We start from the raw sequence: 18255 nt of genomic DNA on the forward strand, positions 1-18255 counted from the left end.
CATTATGTTGACTTTCTTGTTGATTATATTACTTACCGGAACAAAGGTTTCAAATAACAATGAGTTTAAATATGCAGTTTACATAAATCAGAGAGTATTGTGTTCACAAGAAGTCCTTTATCTGTGATGGCACTCAAACATACACTGCCATAATGGGTTTTATATTTTAACGTTGCTAGATATTTTAGTATTCCTGAAACTCTGGAACCCTGTCTTGAAGAGCTGGAAACTCACCCAATCAATGAAGTGGATGAAGCGGTTATTTTGTTTCATTTCATAAAAATTATAAAATGAAACAAAATAACCACAATGCAATGTTCGGATGCTGTTTGCTAATGTTTGCACAACTGACAGCCAAACCCACTGTGGGAGCATCTACGTGAGACGTTGACTACACAGTAGCTGAAAAATATTGTGTAGTAGCGTGTCACAGCATGGACAGTACTAATATGCTACTGGCACAGTATTATTAGGCTACTGTGCACTATCATGAAGAAAAATAAATTTGCCAGAGCTGCTGTACAGTTACTTTGGTTACTGTGCATTGATTTAGTACTTGCAAATACAAGTACTAAATAATGTGCAGTAACAAGTACTCAGTAGCATCAGATGTGCTCTGTATGGAGAGAACATCTCAACACAAACATTTAAACCCATTAAATATCCATCCATTCATAAATATATTTATCCTGCTTACCCTATATGGTGTGTCAAACATTCAACTTAATACTTACTAAGTGCAGGTAAAACACAATCAGACATATGTTCAAGCAGTTTAGCATGTGTCAAGTGCCTATGTGACATTAAAAAGTTGTTCCCTTTCAAGCAAGGGTTCTTTCTTAACAGGTACTAACTTTAATAGGTCACTACATTCTAATAATTTGCAACTGCTGCAAGTGAACATGTGGCAAGGCCCTAAGAGGCAAAAGTGCTTTTTCTATTCAGTTTTCCTTCACCTGGAAAGTGCCTAAAAGAGGAAAAAGTATTTAAGCGGTTCTGACATCCTTTACAAAAAAAATGGTTCCCAAACTGTTCTACAACGCAAGTTCGATGCACTCTGTTATGTATACTGAACAACACAGAACATTTCTCTGACTCTGCATGAAAGCAGGGACAGTAAGATCTGAAAGCACCGCTAGATCTGCATTCAGTATGCTTAAAAGCAGCATGTGATTCCAAGTCCAGAGTTAAGACGATAACCTGAGAGTTCACACCACGTGTATGAAAAATTCATACACATTGTCCTTGCTTCTTGTTAAAGTAACAGAACAATGGGCAGGGGAACCCTAAAACATCCTGTCTCCCAACCATCAGTCAGTGGGATTAACTAAAGTGCTTACATGGTGTATGGAATATAGATGGATCTTCTACTTCATTAGTTCCTTGACCCAGAGCTTCAAGAGGAATCCTGGCTTAACTCTTTTTAGCACTACTGTTTTCTCTGGGAGACAATGATCTAGGCTTGTATTTGTGAGCACTTTTTCCACCTTGATATGGAATATATATATTTCAGATTACTTACCCTCAGAAATATTTATCTATATTTTTTACCAAAAAAAAAAAGAAAAATAAATCCTGAAGTCCTGACTGCAGTGTCACATATGGATGCTAAGATGCTAGGACCTGCCATGTGCTTGTAGTACAGAATCACTCTTAAAATACTTTTCTTCAGGGGGAAAAAAAAACAACTCTTTTTTCTTGGCATAAGAAGGAAATGTATATCACAGCCATGTTGCATGGAACACTTAATGGAAGCACACTCAAAGACACTTCTATGCCTACTCCTAAGAGTTACGTATGACCACCAAAAGCTCAGGATGTTCCAGTGTTGATGCAGTCCAAGGACACAATGGGACACTCCTGTTCAGAGGATGTCCTGTAGCTTAAAATGTCAGCAGGACCAGTGAGATCAGATCCTGGAGGACCTCATGGAGTCCTCCACATGCTGAGCCAGTGCTACTAAGAGCTGGTGGAACCATTCAGAGGAAGTGCTAAGAACTCTTCAGCAGGCTTTTGTGATGACTTTTGTGACTCAGGACTGCCAGTTCCTGGAACTGGTACAGGGGCTGGTGAGGGACTCAGAGAGGGTCTAGGAATTAGATCTCAAGATAACACAAATTCTTTTTTGCAGGAAACAGAGATTGATTTGTTTGGTTTCAGTTTTGTTTGGAGGGCAGGAGTGGTGGGGGGTGGTGTTATTTAAGTCATATAGTACTTTTCATCTCAAAGTTCCAGGTCTGGCAAAACAGGATGGCATCTTCCCTAGGGATGGGCTGTAACATCTTTGGAGTTGATAGTTTCATCCATCATTATCTTGAGTGAATGCTTAAACATCTGTATTAGAGCAGTTATTGTGTTGCTTCCATAATCATTCCTTCCAAGCTCCAAATATAGGTTAGCTCATATAGTTATACTCTATACCCATGACCCTCTCAAGACCATCACACAATTATGCAATGCCTTTTTGGATAGGGTGGCTAACACCAAAGAGTTGCCTAAGGCCTTCCTAGACAGGGTGGCTACAACTGTGGTGGAGTATGTCCATACCACAACAGTGAGGCACCAGGCACCTGTAGCTACCTACCCTCCCCCACTCAATCAGAAGCAATGGCACCAATCTTATGTCAGCTGAGGCTAGCATGGAAACCAGCTGCCTCCTGTCCATTCCTTCTCATCTTTTACTGGACAGTAACCACTGCTAAATAGTCAGTGGGAGCAAGGAGAGGCTGGCCAGCTGGAGCCTTGCAAGCTTGCCGGACTGAATGCAAAGTAGGGAGTGGAGATCTGAGTAGTAGGTCCACCAAACACCCTGGCACAGATGGCTGTTCCCTTTCCTGGGGTGCTAAGAAATGCCACCACCCTTCCAGGTACTTGCACCCTAGCAACAGGGGGAAAGCACCATAAAAAGGTACCTAAACTTTGATGATGTGATGAGAGGATGATCCCTGGTGCTATTTGCCCCCACCCAGCTCCCCAGCAGTGTTTGGACAGGATTTGGACAGTCAACCCCCATGGAGATGAGACTATTTAGCTCTTGGAGCCTCTCAGGCTCAAACTAGGGTGGGGTGGGGGGAGGGCATGCTAACTGGCCAAAGTACCTCTATGGACTATCCTAGCCAGGAAGAAGACCTGACTTGGGTGGACCCCAAACCTCCCCAGAGCACATTTAGCTCAATTGTACATTTAGCACAGTTTGCACAATTCATTTGAAGGAACAAAATTTGCAGTTATGAATTTTGTCCCTTGCATATTTTCTGTCCATGCTGCTCACAACTCTGACCCACCCAGCAGCCAATGTCTTAGTTTCCCCCTTCCAGCCAGCCCTCACAAACTCTCAAGGTACGGCCCCATGCCTCAGTTTCCCCCTCCCAGCTACTCTTGCACACTCCCAATGCAAGACCTTAGTTCCCCCATGAGTCTCTCAGTACTCCATTCCTTCATTTTCTCCTTTCACTGCCCCTCCAAATGTCTCACCACAGGGAGCATTGAGCCCAATAGTTAGCATGGAAGGTGTTTAATGATGTTTTGGAACAGCACATTAAAAGGTACAGTGCAGCAAATGAAGGGTTCACAATTACTCAGAAGTCCCTTGTACTCCCTCCTGCTTGGCAGAATGTCGTCCCAAAAAAGGTAGTCAGCCAAGGCTTCCGTGATTGGCAGTTGTTCTGTCTGGGACACTTGGCTGGGAGTACTGCCTTTGGTCTGGGCACCATCCAAAGTCCCCGTGGCATCACCCACTGTGGGTCTGTTCAGAGCCAGACCAAATTCTAGAAAGGCTTTCCCCCTTGCCTCACATATATTGTAGAGGATGGAGCTAATGGCTACAAAGCTGGGAATATTCCTCAGTGTGGATCCCCAGGGACCTTCACAGAGCAAGTTTAGGTGCCCAAAGGCATGCTCCACCACTATCTGGCAGCTGTTCAGCTGGTAATTGAAGAAATACTTCCTGGGGTCCAGCTGCCCAGTTTATGGCTTCATGAGCCAGGGGAGCAGTGGGGGAATAGTCAACCTACCCAAATCCATGGTGGGAGTGCCAGAGGCAAACTCACCCATGCCACTCCAGCTACAGGAAAGCAGTTTCTGAATACACAGGCATGTGCCTGGCCCAACCACCCAACATAGATATTAGTGAAGCACCCTTAGTGATCCATGACTCCCTGGAGTATAACTGAAAAGAATCACTTATGATTTATATAATCCAAGATATAGCGAGAGGAGCACAGAATGGGTACGTGGGTCCCATTAATGGTCCCACTCAATTCAGGAAGCCCATCTGTTTAAACCCAGCAATGACCTCCAGTGAGTTCCTGAGCTGGATGAACTGAGGCCTCAGCTCCTCACAAAAAGCACATGCACAAAAACACCTCATAAAGTGTTCCAGGTCAGTTTGATCCCTGCTGCTTCTGCCCACCCTGGTGCTTGATGGAAGTAAGTTCTGCCAGGGCCCTAAGTGTAGGCAAGGGGCACAGCATCCTCGGGCACCATCTTAGAGAGGTACAAAATAGCAGCTATCAGTGCTGCCACCTGACCACTGTTGCCCAGAATGCAAAACTTCAAAGTTATGCCTCTAATTACAGTAGAATAAAAACACATCCACTTGGCATTTTTAAAAATACCGGATGACAAGCAATAGCAACAAACACAGCAGTCCAAATACTTGGGGGAAAGCAAAATGGTTTACACAGAACATATACCTGAAGAGTAATAGCTACAACAAAGCTGGTGACCTACTCCCATGAATGCACAGTGAAGACACCTGGATTTCAAGATAGCTCATGTGCAGAACTCTGTAACCCAGATACAGGTTTAATGAATGGCTTAACTGGCTGTGCAAAAAATCTCTTTTTGTTTCTGAACAGAAAGCTCTGAAAGGAGAAGTCATCTGATAAGGATGTAGGTAGACATCTATATATCCATTTACATTTTTTTAAAAGTGTTCAGTTTTCAGTTATCTTCTGACATTATGGAGGTTTCAGAAAGCTAGACTGAGGCACAAAAGTTATTTAAATGTTCAAAGGAACACTTCAGAGACTGGGCTTCACCAAAAGTTATTTAATGTAGTATAACTGGACCCTCAAGTGAAACACTTAAGGAGATTTTTGTATATGGACAATTGCAGTACTGTGTTCATTGCTTTTTTCACATTTTAAAATAACTGTTACAACCACATAGGGAAGTAAAATTCATTAATAGTACTATCCTGATAGTGGTGCTGCCTCAGGATGTCAACATGAGAAAAATAATTGTCTTCTGTTATTAAAAACTGACATACTACAGTAAAACTTCCTGTGACAGGTTTATCAAAGGAAATTAAATCAATATTAGCCCTGATCTCACCACATCACAGGAAATGTTGACGTCTACCCTGGCCCAAATAAAGGGTACACCTGTATAACACAATGCAGTCCTGTGCAGAAAAATAAGAGCTAGCTCCAAATGAGACTGCTCAGATACTGGGAGCTGGAGAGCTGCTTTTCCCTAGCATTCTGCTAATTAGTCCTACTGAATTCCTGGGTATGTTAACCTGGGAGAGCACTGTACTAACACACACATTTAGAGCTGCTTTGTGCCATGTAATTCACATTATTCACTGACAATAACAGGCTCTCTATTTCACAAATACTTGGAGCTTGGCCTTTTAATTCCCAATACTCTTAAGTCACATAGTACACTCTAAATATAGTATTTGGATTATATTTTGCAGAGCTATGGTCACTGTGTTCTTAATCACTAAATATGAAAAATATAACTTTTCAGCTACATATATGCCTTGAGCACAGCATGGAGTTTGCAAATGTTCAGTGGGATCATGCCTGTCATTCATTATATATTTGAATATTAACTAACACCACAATGGAGCCTCAACATTTTGCCTGTAAGTGCTGCTAAAATATAAATGTTAATAAAAATAGATTGGATTTAGATATGGTTGTGGGTATAACTGTAAACTGCATCCAACTGGAGGGCCTGGTAGCAATCTGTTGGGGCTACTCAGAGTAAGGCAAGTATAGAGTGTGTGAAAACTCTAGCCCTCACTGCCTTGTGGGTACTTCTTGATTGGAGAAAAGCTAACAGACATTACCCTGACAGAAACATACTTTCCCTGAGGCATTATGCAGTCAGCAGCAGCTCTAATCTGTTGCTCTCTGATAGAAACTACAGCCATCTAGGCACGGAATATCTGGACTTGGTCTGGCCTTTGGACTCCATCTCAATGGTTTAAAGCAAGGATAGTAGGTCTAGATCAGGCTCCCCACCTCCGAATTCTTGCCTAGGCATATGCGCTGAAGGTCTTAGTAGGATGATCATGTAGACCTCTTGCTCATACCCCATGATCCAGAGGATCAACGGTTGCCAAGTAAGTATTTAGATAATTGGATTTGAATTTCTTTCCATCTTACATTCACTTTGATAGCTGATGCTTAAACATCTATTGTACATAGGCATTATTATGCGGTTTAGCTTTCTATCTATCCCCTAACATTCTGTCATATGATAAAGATGAGGCATGTAGTATCACAGACAGTACATGACTCAATTCGGTCAGTGAAGATTACAAATAAGCACTGAAATGTAGCTACTGTGAGGTTTAAAGTCAGTAATCCAGTACCTTAGAATAGGAACGCTCTTATTGAGTAAGCTGTTCTGCTTTATTACAATCGGCTGGCCACTGTGCTTCACAGTTCATAATTTTTTAAATTTTGAAACCCTTCTCATGTTACTATTTTCACTAATGAAAACAGAGCTTCTTGCAGATTTGGCCCTGTATTTGGAAATCAACAGTTAAACTTGTGCATTATTGTGGTAAATCAGACCACTGACTTGAAAGGCTGAAGAAATGGGCACCAAACTTGAGATTTCTTTTTGATGACCAGCCATTGTTCTAAATACATATGAATTTAAACATAATAGCTTTAGTAGCACCACAATAATGGTAAGACATGATTCAAACATCATCTCTTTCTGCATTTTGTTAAAAAGTGGTACGACTGACTTAACAATATTTTCCACATTTGTGGACAGTGACTGCTCAAAAGAAAAATCCAATTTTCAGGTTCCTAACTTTTATGGTTTCTTTACACAAAAGGGTGGTTGAAATACAGAACAAATTGCTGCGAAAGTCAGCATTTGAAGCAAGTAGTGAAAATCTACTGAAGACAAAACCTGAAAGAAACCCCAAAAGGCTTTAATTTATAAATTAAATTTATAATGATTGACCTTCATGTGCTACACACTCCTCTCCCTGGCCTTATATGAAAAAAAACCCCTGTGTGACCTTTGGGTTTTGTCTATATTTCTGGCTGGTCTTTTAAGACAGCCATAACAAATACAAGCATGGGAGGCCCCCTATAGCTATGAGTTCCTCCCTGCTGCACTGCCACTTGCCCCAAAGAACAGACCAAGGTTGTGCTAGGATAACTCCTTAATCCAGAAGGCCTCAGTTCCACTGCCATTCTCTATCAGAACCCGCAACTGCAGTAAGGGAATCCCTGCCAGCCCCAGGTGGCCATCCTACTGGGTTGAGAAAAAAATTATAGGCTCCCCTTTTCATAGAAAGGACTCGCCTGGAATACCACTTGCTTAGAGATCATTCTTTCCACAGGCAAACAGCCTGGAGAGACAATAACAAAAGGATTCATTATACGGGAGAAAATAAGTATACAAGAAAAGGTCTGGAGACAGAAAAGCAAAACAAGTGCATTCTCTTACTTTCTCATCTAGCTACACCTTAGCCCGTCTGAGAGACCTGCCAGTGTTTCTAGAGATCAGCCTTCCTGTTGCTTCTATCAGCCATGGCAACTGGGGTCTCCGAAAAATCCTAAAGATCCAGCATAGTCCACAGCTATCTTTGTAAATCATTTCCAACTACCCCCATGTAAGTCACTGGAATTCTCCAAAAAATTCTTGTTTCTGAGACACCTGGACCCCTCTTGAGGGAGGGCCATTTTTCCAGGTGTCTCTCTATTGTGAAGTTGATTTTTCTATTACAGGTAGACTATGTTCTGCAATGCCCAACTCAATGATGTCTCCTTCTGCCTGAGTCTAGGAGGGGCAATTATCTTTGAGTATGCATACCTCATCCCATTACCTGAACCATGCCCAAAATTATAAAGATATAAATAGACAGTGTAACAATCTATACAGTGATGAGAGCAACATAAATGGATACTACATAATATGGGCTTTCCAAAGAGATTGCATACCAGTATAATAAACCACAAGAAAACATGCATGACATACCATGAACCCCAAAGCATAATGTAGCATTGTTGAATTAAAGGATATATTGTCTGTGATGGTCTCAAGCACCCATCTTGTCATACCCGATACAGTATAACTTCATGAATCTGGCATGCTTGGGACTGAGCACCTGCTGGAAATGTGAAAAATCGGGATTTTTTAAATTGGAGCGACAGCCGGTCCTGGAGCTGGGGGTAGGGGGTAGCAGCGACCTACATGGAGCGATGATATGGAGTGGTGGATGGTAGTGGCAGCCACCGCGTGCAAGCTTCTTCCTCCGCTGCTCTGGGACTGGCTGCTGCTACTCCCCAGTGGAGTGTAGTTTAAAAAAGTGCCAGATTTTTGATAATTATGGATTTTTGATATCTGGATTTATGAGGTTATACTGCATTCTATACCCTAAGTTATCATTCTCATACTGATATTCCTTTTTTAGGCAGAAAGCAGTATAGATTTGCTTCTTATAAAATAAATCATAAGCTTTCACGAACCCGAGCTCACACAGCATCTGATGAAGTCTACAGTCTATAAGGTATAAATCTACCCTGTCTTCTGCCTGACTTCAGACTAACATGGCTAATTACCTCTTTCCATTCTTTTCTTAGGCAATTTGGAGACAATTCAATTAAAGAGGCTATTGAGGAAGTGGCTTAATCATCTTTTCTCTAAACCTTAATGTGTTCTAAATGAAAGATGACCAAACTGATAACTTCCTTATAGATGTCTTTGGCATTGTCAACTTAAAACAGAAGCCTTTCAGAGGGGTTTGGAGCCTGTTCACAAACAGGCCAATTCTCTAAATCTGAGTTGTTATACACACAGTGAGGAAGACTGAAATTTGTACATTTTGGAGCAAGCTTGCTAACAATCTCAGAAAATGTAGATAATGTAACACCTACAGTTAATCTGCATAACAAAATAGGCTTTGTTAAATTATTCCACCCAAGAACAATTTGTATTTGTTGTCTTTTTCACTGATCAGGAACAGACTATGAGAGAAAAAGGATCTTCATTTACATATGCTACAGATTTAAAAATAAAATTACAAATCATGCAATTTACTAATTTAACTCTCCAGAATTTTCTTTTTAAAAAGAACATTTTGTTACAGTCATTTCACTGTTCCATGATAATATAGTTGTTTACTGTTTCTCTCTCTCACCCGCTGTCTCTCTAGACATACACACTTTAAAGAAAGAGAAAGAAAGAGAACCAATACAAGTAAGCATCTAGAAGTTTTACTACATTGACTGGCACATGTCAGTGGAACTAAAATGATGACAGAAAACATACCACTGTGAAAATAAGAAAATAATTCCATGATAATCCAAAAGCTGCCTCAGCAGTCCTGTATATATAGAATATCATCTGCCTCAGAGGTGATTATGCAATGTTACGAGGAAGCCGTAACTTTTTTTTTTGCTAGGCAACTGCATTCATGGAAGTGGCTCATGGAATCAATATGCTTATGCTAACATAGCAGTGAGTATGCCAGTAAATAATATTTAAGGGGTGCAAATAGTTTAGAACTCTATGTACAATTTAAAAATCCTGGGAAGCAGCAAGAAGTTGTTTCTATAAAAACTGTTGCATCACAACATGCATATCTATCTTTGCAGACGAGACTTTTCAGCATGTACTCACAAGCCTCAGGGCAGTGAAGAATATTTCAGTGGCTGTGCTTTGACCAACACTAGATATGTTGATGGAGGAGGCTGAAACTGTGAGGACCATTTTTTCTATGTACTGGTTTTCAGAAAGGGAATTTGGGGAGTAAAACTTTTCCCCAGAAAAACAAAGGGTTAGATGTGATGAAAGAAGGTTTAAAATGGACTCACTGGTCACAGATAAGGAGGAAACACATTAATCTTAAGACAAGAGATAGGAAGAGCAAGCTTTGTAGCAAGGAGAAGCTATTTTCACCAACTCAAGTTAATAGGAACTGCTATGGGAATCTGATCTGGCAGGGTGAACACATATGAAAGATACTGTCGGGGAAGGGAGGGGTGTTTCATTCAAGGTGTTTTTAGACTATTCCTTCTTCCCCCTTTAATGATCTATATATCCTTGTGTTTTATCTTTTTTAACAACAAATAATGACATTTTCAAAATCCCTCTGGAAAGTCTGGAAAGCCATGGCCCAGTGGGCTCCTGGGGTGGAGATCCTAGAGAGAATGGCTAAGTACAGACATTCAAAAAGCCTGAGGCAGAATCTATCAAACCATCTCCGTAGAGTGGATTGAGAATGAACAGAACATACATTCACCCTTCAGTTCGGGGGGGCAGGGGGGGAGGGGAGGGGAGGGGAGGGAATGCAGATGCCTGCACTGGCTGAGTCCAGAAGGTGTACGGTACTCCTACATGCCTCCCAGCATGCCAGAAATTGCCAAAGGGAAGCTGAGTGCAGCCCAGAGGGGGCCATCTCTGATTGGCTGTCAGGCACAACCCCCGCCCCCATGCCCTGCTGCCTCTGCAGACCCACCCCTGTGCCAAGCCCTAGGCTTCCAGAGCAGGTCACCATGGGATGCCTGACAGCCCACTTGGTAGTGGCATGGGGGCGGGCATAGAGAAGCACTCTGCAAATGGATGGTTTGGGCTCCTCAGAGCAATGGTGGGGCAGGGTGCAGAGGCTTTGGCTCTGTCAGACCACAGCCCTTCTGCCCAGCCATGGGTCCTGGCTCAGCCAGCAGGCAGCCCAGAGCAGAGGGAGGTGTGGGGATGTGAACAGGGAGGCTTCCCAGCTTGGTTGGATAGCAGGACCCCTTTCAACAGCCCCCCTACTGCCAGCCGCTGCCTCTCAGCAGTGGGGGGGGAAGGGAGGAATGCAGCCATCCTCCCCCCTGCTCCTGAAAGACAGTGATTGGCAGGGGGCAGGACTATGGAGAGGGGCCCTGCTGGCCAGACAAGTTGGGCAGCAGGCAGTGGGGGGGAAGGTCCTGTTCCATAGGCTCCACCAAGTTGCACAGATCTGAACTCTAGGAGGACCAGGATTGGGGCCAGGAGCTCCATTCCCACCCTCCCCCTCCACTTAGAGACAGCATCTGGCATGGACATGGGGATGCAGAGAGGGGCCCTGCTGGCCAGATGAGCCTGGCAGTGGGTAGCGCAGGGGGGTGGAAGCCCCCTGCCATGCAGGCATCTCCCAGCTGTGCAGACCTGAGTTCTGAGGGGCCATGGCAGGGGGCGCTCTTCCCCCCTCCTCCCTGCTGCCCTGTTCAGCTGACAAGTGTAGGCATAATGCAGGGCTGGGGGGCAGAGGCTTTACTGCCTGAGCTCTGTGACAGCCCAGGGGCAGGCCCTGTAAATGAGGGTTTAGAGGGTACCCACAAAGGAGCCTGGGATGCCAGAGGACCAAGACCTAATTTGTGTTGAGGGGTGGGGGTGGATCTGGTGCAGCAGTTTGATAGACTGGTCAAATCTAAACCAATTAAGTCTGATACGACATAGATCCAGGTCTATCTTAGAGTGGGTTCCACCATTTTTAAACCAGTCTATGTGCACTGAATTTCTGTTCTGTTACAGGTTTAGACCAGTTTCCAATCACTTATACCAATGTATGTGTAACTTCTGTACCTAGCCAAAGTATTTAAATTATAGCGACTGAGGATCTGAACTTTGTATGTGACCCTGTCTAGATCTGTGACAAAATGAGGAACCCCAAGAGGTCTGTCAACTGTAAGTTCCATTCTGGAATTCAACTAACATTAAAAGATGTTTCAAATTCAACAAGAATCAATGAGTCACCCCATGCAGTATCCACAGCTTCTTATCCTGACAGCTGATATAGGAGCATAGATTGTGCTCCACAGTCCTCTTATCATTTAGGTATAGGTAATGCAACCATCCCACAAATAGACAACATGAGATCTTTTTTCTGCCCTTCCCTTGGATTGAAAGAACCTCCTCCCACAGCCCAAATGAAGGAGAGTGAGTATAGGATAAGAATGATGACGAGAAGGAGAACTGGCACCTGAAGCATTATATTTTGGGGCAGAGATTTTTATGGGCCAGAACTGGTCTTACCCAGTGGGTCACCCTTCTGCAACATAGAGTGGTTTGTAGTAGAGCCAAAATATACAAGTATAAACTTGGATATTTTCTGTCATGTCACAACAAGTCCTTGAGATTCTATTTACAAGGGACATTTTTTGACATATGTTGTCATTTTTAACCTAATGTATATCAATATCTTAAGAGATGATATGCGTTGGCAGCAACCTCAGCTGCTATCCGTGGGAACACAACACTGAACAGAGGGACACTACATAGGAAGTTTACTACCCATGCTATTTGAGAACATATGGTAAAATGTCAACTAATAGTCAGATAACAGCTTACCATTTCAAGATCAGATGCCATGATGGATTCTGCTAGCTGAGAGAAGATGGAGAAAAGAAAAGAGGTGGATAAAATGACAGCCCAGAAAGAATTGTAACTATACTTTGAAATGATCTCTGGAAGTGGGAGTTCACACTAGAACCATCATAACAAAATGAGAAAAAAATAATGTTGAATCTGTAACAAAGTGATACATTATTTAAAGATTCTTAAAATATGTGTGTAATATAATACAAAATGTTATTAAAAATCAGTTCACTGAAAACAGTAGGTGATAAATCAGGTGCTGAGGACAGTTTGGGAGTCAAGGAGGAATCAAGATTATAAAACCTGGAGGCAAATCTTTACAGCAGATTTATAGGAAAGAAAGAAACAAATGAAGGTCAGTATAAGGGTTATAGCTGCACATAAACCAAAAATGTACAGATATATTTTGCAAAGTGACTTTTCCTCTTTATTAAAATATTATTCTGTATAAACAGGGTATGGGTATTTGGAATGTGTAAAATGGTGCTTAGCTTAGAGGACAAAAGCTACAAAATATTGCTTGAAGAATAAATATATTCCTAGTCAACAGAGGGAACTTTTCTTTCTTTTTTTGTACTTACCAAACTGCTGCTGGTTTTTGGGCTTCATTTCCTTTTAATCATTTTGCCTCATTCATAATTTTATCCCAGCCATCCTGATTATGTTTATGTTTTATATTATTTTTAAAACATTTTCCTGTTTTCTTAATATAGCATACCTTAAATATAACAAAGAGCATTTATATTTTATACTTTTCAATTTTTCTACTGAACATTTATAATTCTTTAAGCATTTCAATGCGGTATATCAGTGATTTGTTTTCAGAAAGCCCCGAAGTATGATATGCACATAATCTACTAGCTGATTTTCTATGCAATCAGGATAAACTATTTTAGGCCATCTCACACTATTCCAGACAATCAAACTTAATAACATAATAGATGGAACTCAATTTTGTGCGGTGTAAAGTAGCTTCAATTCCCAGGAAAGTTTAAAGAACGAAAATCTCTCAGCACACTTAGTTATTGCTTATAAATACATGTAAATATGTGATTTCCAAAAATTCTCTCTCATAACTCAAATATGGTTTCTCTGTTTTAAAAATTAAATTATTCTATTAACCCTGAAAACTTGTATTGTCATGAAAACTCAGAAGGCTGATTTAATTTATCCTTGACTATGCAATTTAAATGCACAAAGTGAAGGTCCTGCCATCCTATTATACACTAGATAAATAAGATGACTTTAGCCTATAATCATAACAGTACCCTAATAAAGTTGTACCACATAGGTATCTTTAGCCATCTACCTTCAATCTAAAATCAAGGAAAAACTTTTATTGGGGCTAGGGGGGAATGGAGAAACCAAAAAGGGAACTTTTGTGCTAAGAATATTTTTGCTCTCAATGCCCTTCAAATTCTCCAGCCTCAAGAAATCTGAAAATCTTTTCTTCTAGAAGCCATGCTGAGGATTAAGTAATGAAAAGCCCTTCCTCCGTTCCTGCTAAATCCTTACCTGGTCTTTTTTTGGAAAGCTGCCATTAATGTTAATGAGAGTTTGTCTGAAGAGAAAAACGAGAGTTAGAAGAGAAGACTGAAGAGGGCTTTGATAAACACTTCTCAAATACCTGAAGGGAGATCATAGAGAGGTTGGAGATGGGTTTTTCTCTGTGGCTGTAAGGGACAGGGCTAGGAGCAATGGCCTCAAGTTGCAGCAGGAGAAATTTAGACTGGACATAAGAAGGAACTTTCTGACTATGAGGGTGGATCAGGCACTGGAACAGGCTGCCAAGAGAATTTGTGAAATCTCCATTCCTGGAAGTTTTCAAGAGCAAGCTGGACAGACACTTGGCTGGAATTTAGTCAGAGATGATCCTCCCCCGTGAGATAGACTAGATGACCTTGTGAGGTCCCTACCCAGCCCTACTTTCTTATGATCCTCTTGTCATGAACCCTATTATGTTTTGGGTGTTCATAACATTTCATAAATGTTTTGTTGTACTATGCTGTCCTGACACGGCATATGTGGGTCTCTTGGAAAGCCAGTGTTATGCTGCATCTGTTTATGTTACTGTTATGACCATATATTCTGCTATCTGTATCTATATTTTATGGTTTTGGATATGGTTTAGTCAAGTAAAGAGTGGGTAGAACTATTAAATGTCTCTTGCTGGGCATAAAGGAATTATCCCTGTGTAAACTCTGTGTGTTTTTTGGGGTATGTGACAATACAGCAGGGAGGAACTTCGTGCTCTGGGTGGCCCCCATGAATAGGGACATGTGATGCCTACGAGTATAAGAAGAATGCAAGGGTTTGGACCAGTTATAAATGGTAGTAAAGCCAGCTTTTATTCTAGATGAAATACTATTATTGACAAAAAATATGCTCAAATGGCAATCATTTTCCCAAGTTGCTTGGCAAAAAAATGCAATTTCCTTAGGTATTCCTTAGATGTAGTAGAATTAAATTTTATTACCAAGACCTGGATAAATTAAAAACTTGGCTGGTGATGCTAATGCTGGTGAGCAATTCAAGTTCCTAGCAGGATACTGCCAAAAGTGACCCGCCTAGCATGTATGAACATATTCTTATCATGTAGCTTAGTGGGGAGGAAAAACATTAATTCAACTCCAAGCAGCATATTGTTTTATCTAAAAGCAGGATTATGAAGCTACTTTACAAAACAACTGGTTCAGAAAGTACTGTAAATGCACTATAAAAAGCCTGAATTGGGCAAATCTTACTTTAATAACTATTTCAGAAGGAGGCAGTGAAATACAGTGGTGTATTAAGCCAAAGTTGACCGACAGGTTAAAGAAGGAGGACATACACAAAGGCCATTAGCAGCTACTCATTTAATTCATTCCTTTGAAAAATGAAATAAGATTTTTTTTTAAATGAAGGATGAAGTGGAGGTGGGGATAAGGTGTTACTGACATCTTTTCAGTGCCTGGTTACAGAACTTGCCAAGAAGGTGGAAGAGCTGCATTCCTTTGGAATCCTAAGGATCTCAAGCCCATATCTTCCACTTCTCAAAAGATAGTCACAATCACCTGGCTACAGGCAGGGCTCAGGACAGCTCAGGACAGATACATTGAGCAACAGGGACAGAAAATTTAAGAGGAACATGGATCTCTGGGTCTTTGGGAAGAGGAAGTTCATCTGAGAGACAGGAAATAGTGGTTCTGGCCCTTTTCCTAAAAAAAATGTTTATTTTTTTTTTTACATGAAACAGTCGTTTGAATAAAAGGGGCACTGATACAACATCTACCTCATTTCTTTTGAATGAACACACAGGTAATCACTGTGATTTGTATGGACCTTGTACTGCCTTGATCATGGGAATGAACTAAATGATCTCATGAGGTCACTTCCAGCCCTACTTTCCTATGATTTATGGAGTTAGGTAAGGTTTTCTTAGACTTAAGTGCCTAAAATTATGCCTGTCTCACTTTAGATCCCCAGGTCTTTTTTGTAGAACTGGTCCTCAGCCTATTAAACGTATTGAAAAGATGGTTACAAGACTTTATCATGATCTAAAATTAAGTTCACAGGGAGAGGCTATACCTAAAAGACAATTTAATCTTGGAGACCATGGGCAACTGGTGCCTCTTGGCTCGGGAGGGCGGTGGGGAGGGAAGGGGTACCAGTGGCCAATCACTGGTGGGGAGCAGCCAATTGCTGGCTGGGGGGGAAGTGCCGATGGTAACCTGGAAGTGCTCCTTGCAAAACTGGAAGTGCCACCAGCGCTTCTCAGGGTGGGCACTGACTGGCTTTGCCCACTCCCTGGCTGGCAATGGCCAATTTCAAGGGGGGCATGTGCCCCCTCATGCCTCCTCTACATGTCACTTATGTTGGAGACTAATGGCTGAAAGTTGTATAAATCAAAATAAGATGTCTTTCTAAAAGATAAATTTCTAGTCCAGCTATAATTTATTGGGCTAGATATTGGAATCACTATGCAAAAATTCTGTGGCCTGTGCTATGCTGAATCTCAGACTACATGAGCACAGACATACTTCTGACTTCAAAACTGATTAATGTATTAAAAAATATATATATATATATTTTTGAGTTGATTCTTGAATACATATTGATATCCAATATATAAACTATCATCAGCTATTTTCTTGTATCTGTCTTCCTTTCTCCTAACATACTATGAGACAGATGAAATCTTTCTGACAGGGGAGTAGTGATTAACTGTAAACTGAAGCCAATGTGAGCCAGGTTGATATGATGGAGTTTCATGCACTTTTATTATCAGTGTTAGTTATAGGTGGTGTTAGACGTTGATCAGTAGCTATAGTGGAAGAACATTTTTTACTTCTCTTACTCTTTTAGAGATAGTTTTACAGTATAAAAGATAGCTTCAGAAATTAATAGTTTATATAAACAGAAAAAAGAAATTGCTGGGGATGTGAAAAGAATACAGCAATAACAGAACACTATCAGCCTATCAGCCAACTATATATATTTTCTAGCCACAATATATTTACATTCCAGGGTTATCATCTCTTCATTTAATTTTTATTTGTATGATTTTTTTATTATAACATTCTTCATAGAGTAAGTTTTTCTGAAGCATTATTCTAAAAAGAGCTTAAGCTCTAAATGTCACTCAGTCAAAAATACTTAGGCTTCTATCTTAGATAATTTTGAAATAAGGACTTTGCTGCCAAAGTCACTCAGCTATTTCTCTGAAAATATTACCCAGGATCAATATTACAGGAGCAAAAAGTACAAAATATCAATAGACAAACATCCGCAGTAAACAAAGTCATCACTGCACAACTGCCAAAAACTAGACCACCAGAAAAAGATTTAAAAAAACATGTTTTGATATAGCATTTCCTTGGCTTCAGAGAGGTTAAAAGTTTGATTTTTAGACAAATTATTCCTTGTTAGAAAACTGAATGAAGACCAATGATGGAAAGACTTTGTTAATTTATTTTTTATTTATTGTATATTCAGAGTTCATACTATGTTTTGACAAAAGAACAAAAAAATTAACAGCACATACACAACATAGTAGCACTATTCCAGCTTTAACAGTAAATGGCTTTCACTCCATGTTACATCTAGACTATTTTTAGACACAAAATATCCTCCCCCACCACCAAAAAACAAACAAACTGTACAAAAGTATGTACATTAAACTCCTGTTGTATAAAATGGTTTTGGATGCTGCTTCAAATCACAGCTGGCCATGCTTCCCGCCAGCTGTCAGTCCAGACTTCCCTGGGTGGGATAAGCATGTCCCTCACTCCTCCAAACTGCAAGCCATTTTTAACATAAAGGTTAGCTCATTTGAAACCAGTGATCCCAGTTCATAAGTGTAAGGGAACTTGAAAGCTGGCTGCTAATATTCCATTATTATCAAAAACATTTATTGTCTTTAGCAGTTATTCCAATTAGACTCCTAGACTATGCACTGAGTTTTAACCCTTTCCATGAGAAATATGTCAGCATATTAAATATCTTCATATTTTTACTACCTTTGACATGATAGTTACAATGGTTTGGAAAAGTGCTTTAGCCACTGGCGTAAGTGTTAAACCAGATGCTTCTCAAATTCTGGTTTTGTCTGCAATAGTCTTACTTTTTCTCTGCTGTCATGACACGAACAAGAACATGGCAGCATAGCAA

At 40.8% G+C, this 18255-nt stretch overlaps 1 protein-coding gene across 7 annotated transcripts in view; it reads right to left on the bottom strand.

Moving 5' to 3' along the window:
- DMD (dystrophin) overlaps positions 1-18255 on the bottom strand; it is a 1961037-nt gene that overhangs the window by 514915 nt on the left and 1427867 nt on the right. For 6 of the 7 annotated variants that reach the window (XM_025200207.1, XM_025200208.1, XM_025200209.1 and 3 more), the window contains one exon: positions 12580-12615. The exons of the other annotated variant lie outside the window; for it this stretch is intronic. In XM_025200207.1, coding sequence (XP_025055992.1) covers positions 12580-12615 — 36 coding nt within the window. The remainder of the gene's footprint in view (positions 1-12579; positions 12616-18255) is intronic. 7 annotated transcript variants of the gene reach the window in all.

This window comes from Alligator sinensis, unplaced genomic scaffold, assembly GCF_000455745.1.
Source record: "Alligator sinensis unplaced genomic scaffold, ASM45574v1 scaffold746_1, whole genome shotgun sequence".
Taxonomy (NCBI): domain Eukaryota; kingdom Metazoa; phylum Chordata; order Crocodylia; family Alligatoridae; genus Alligator; species Alligator sinensis.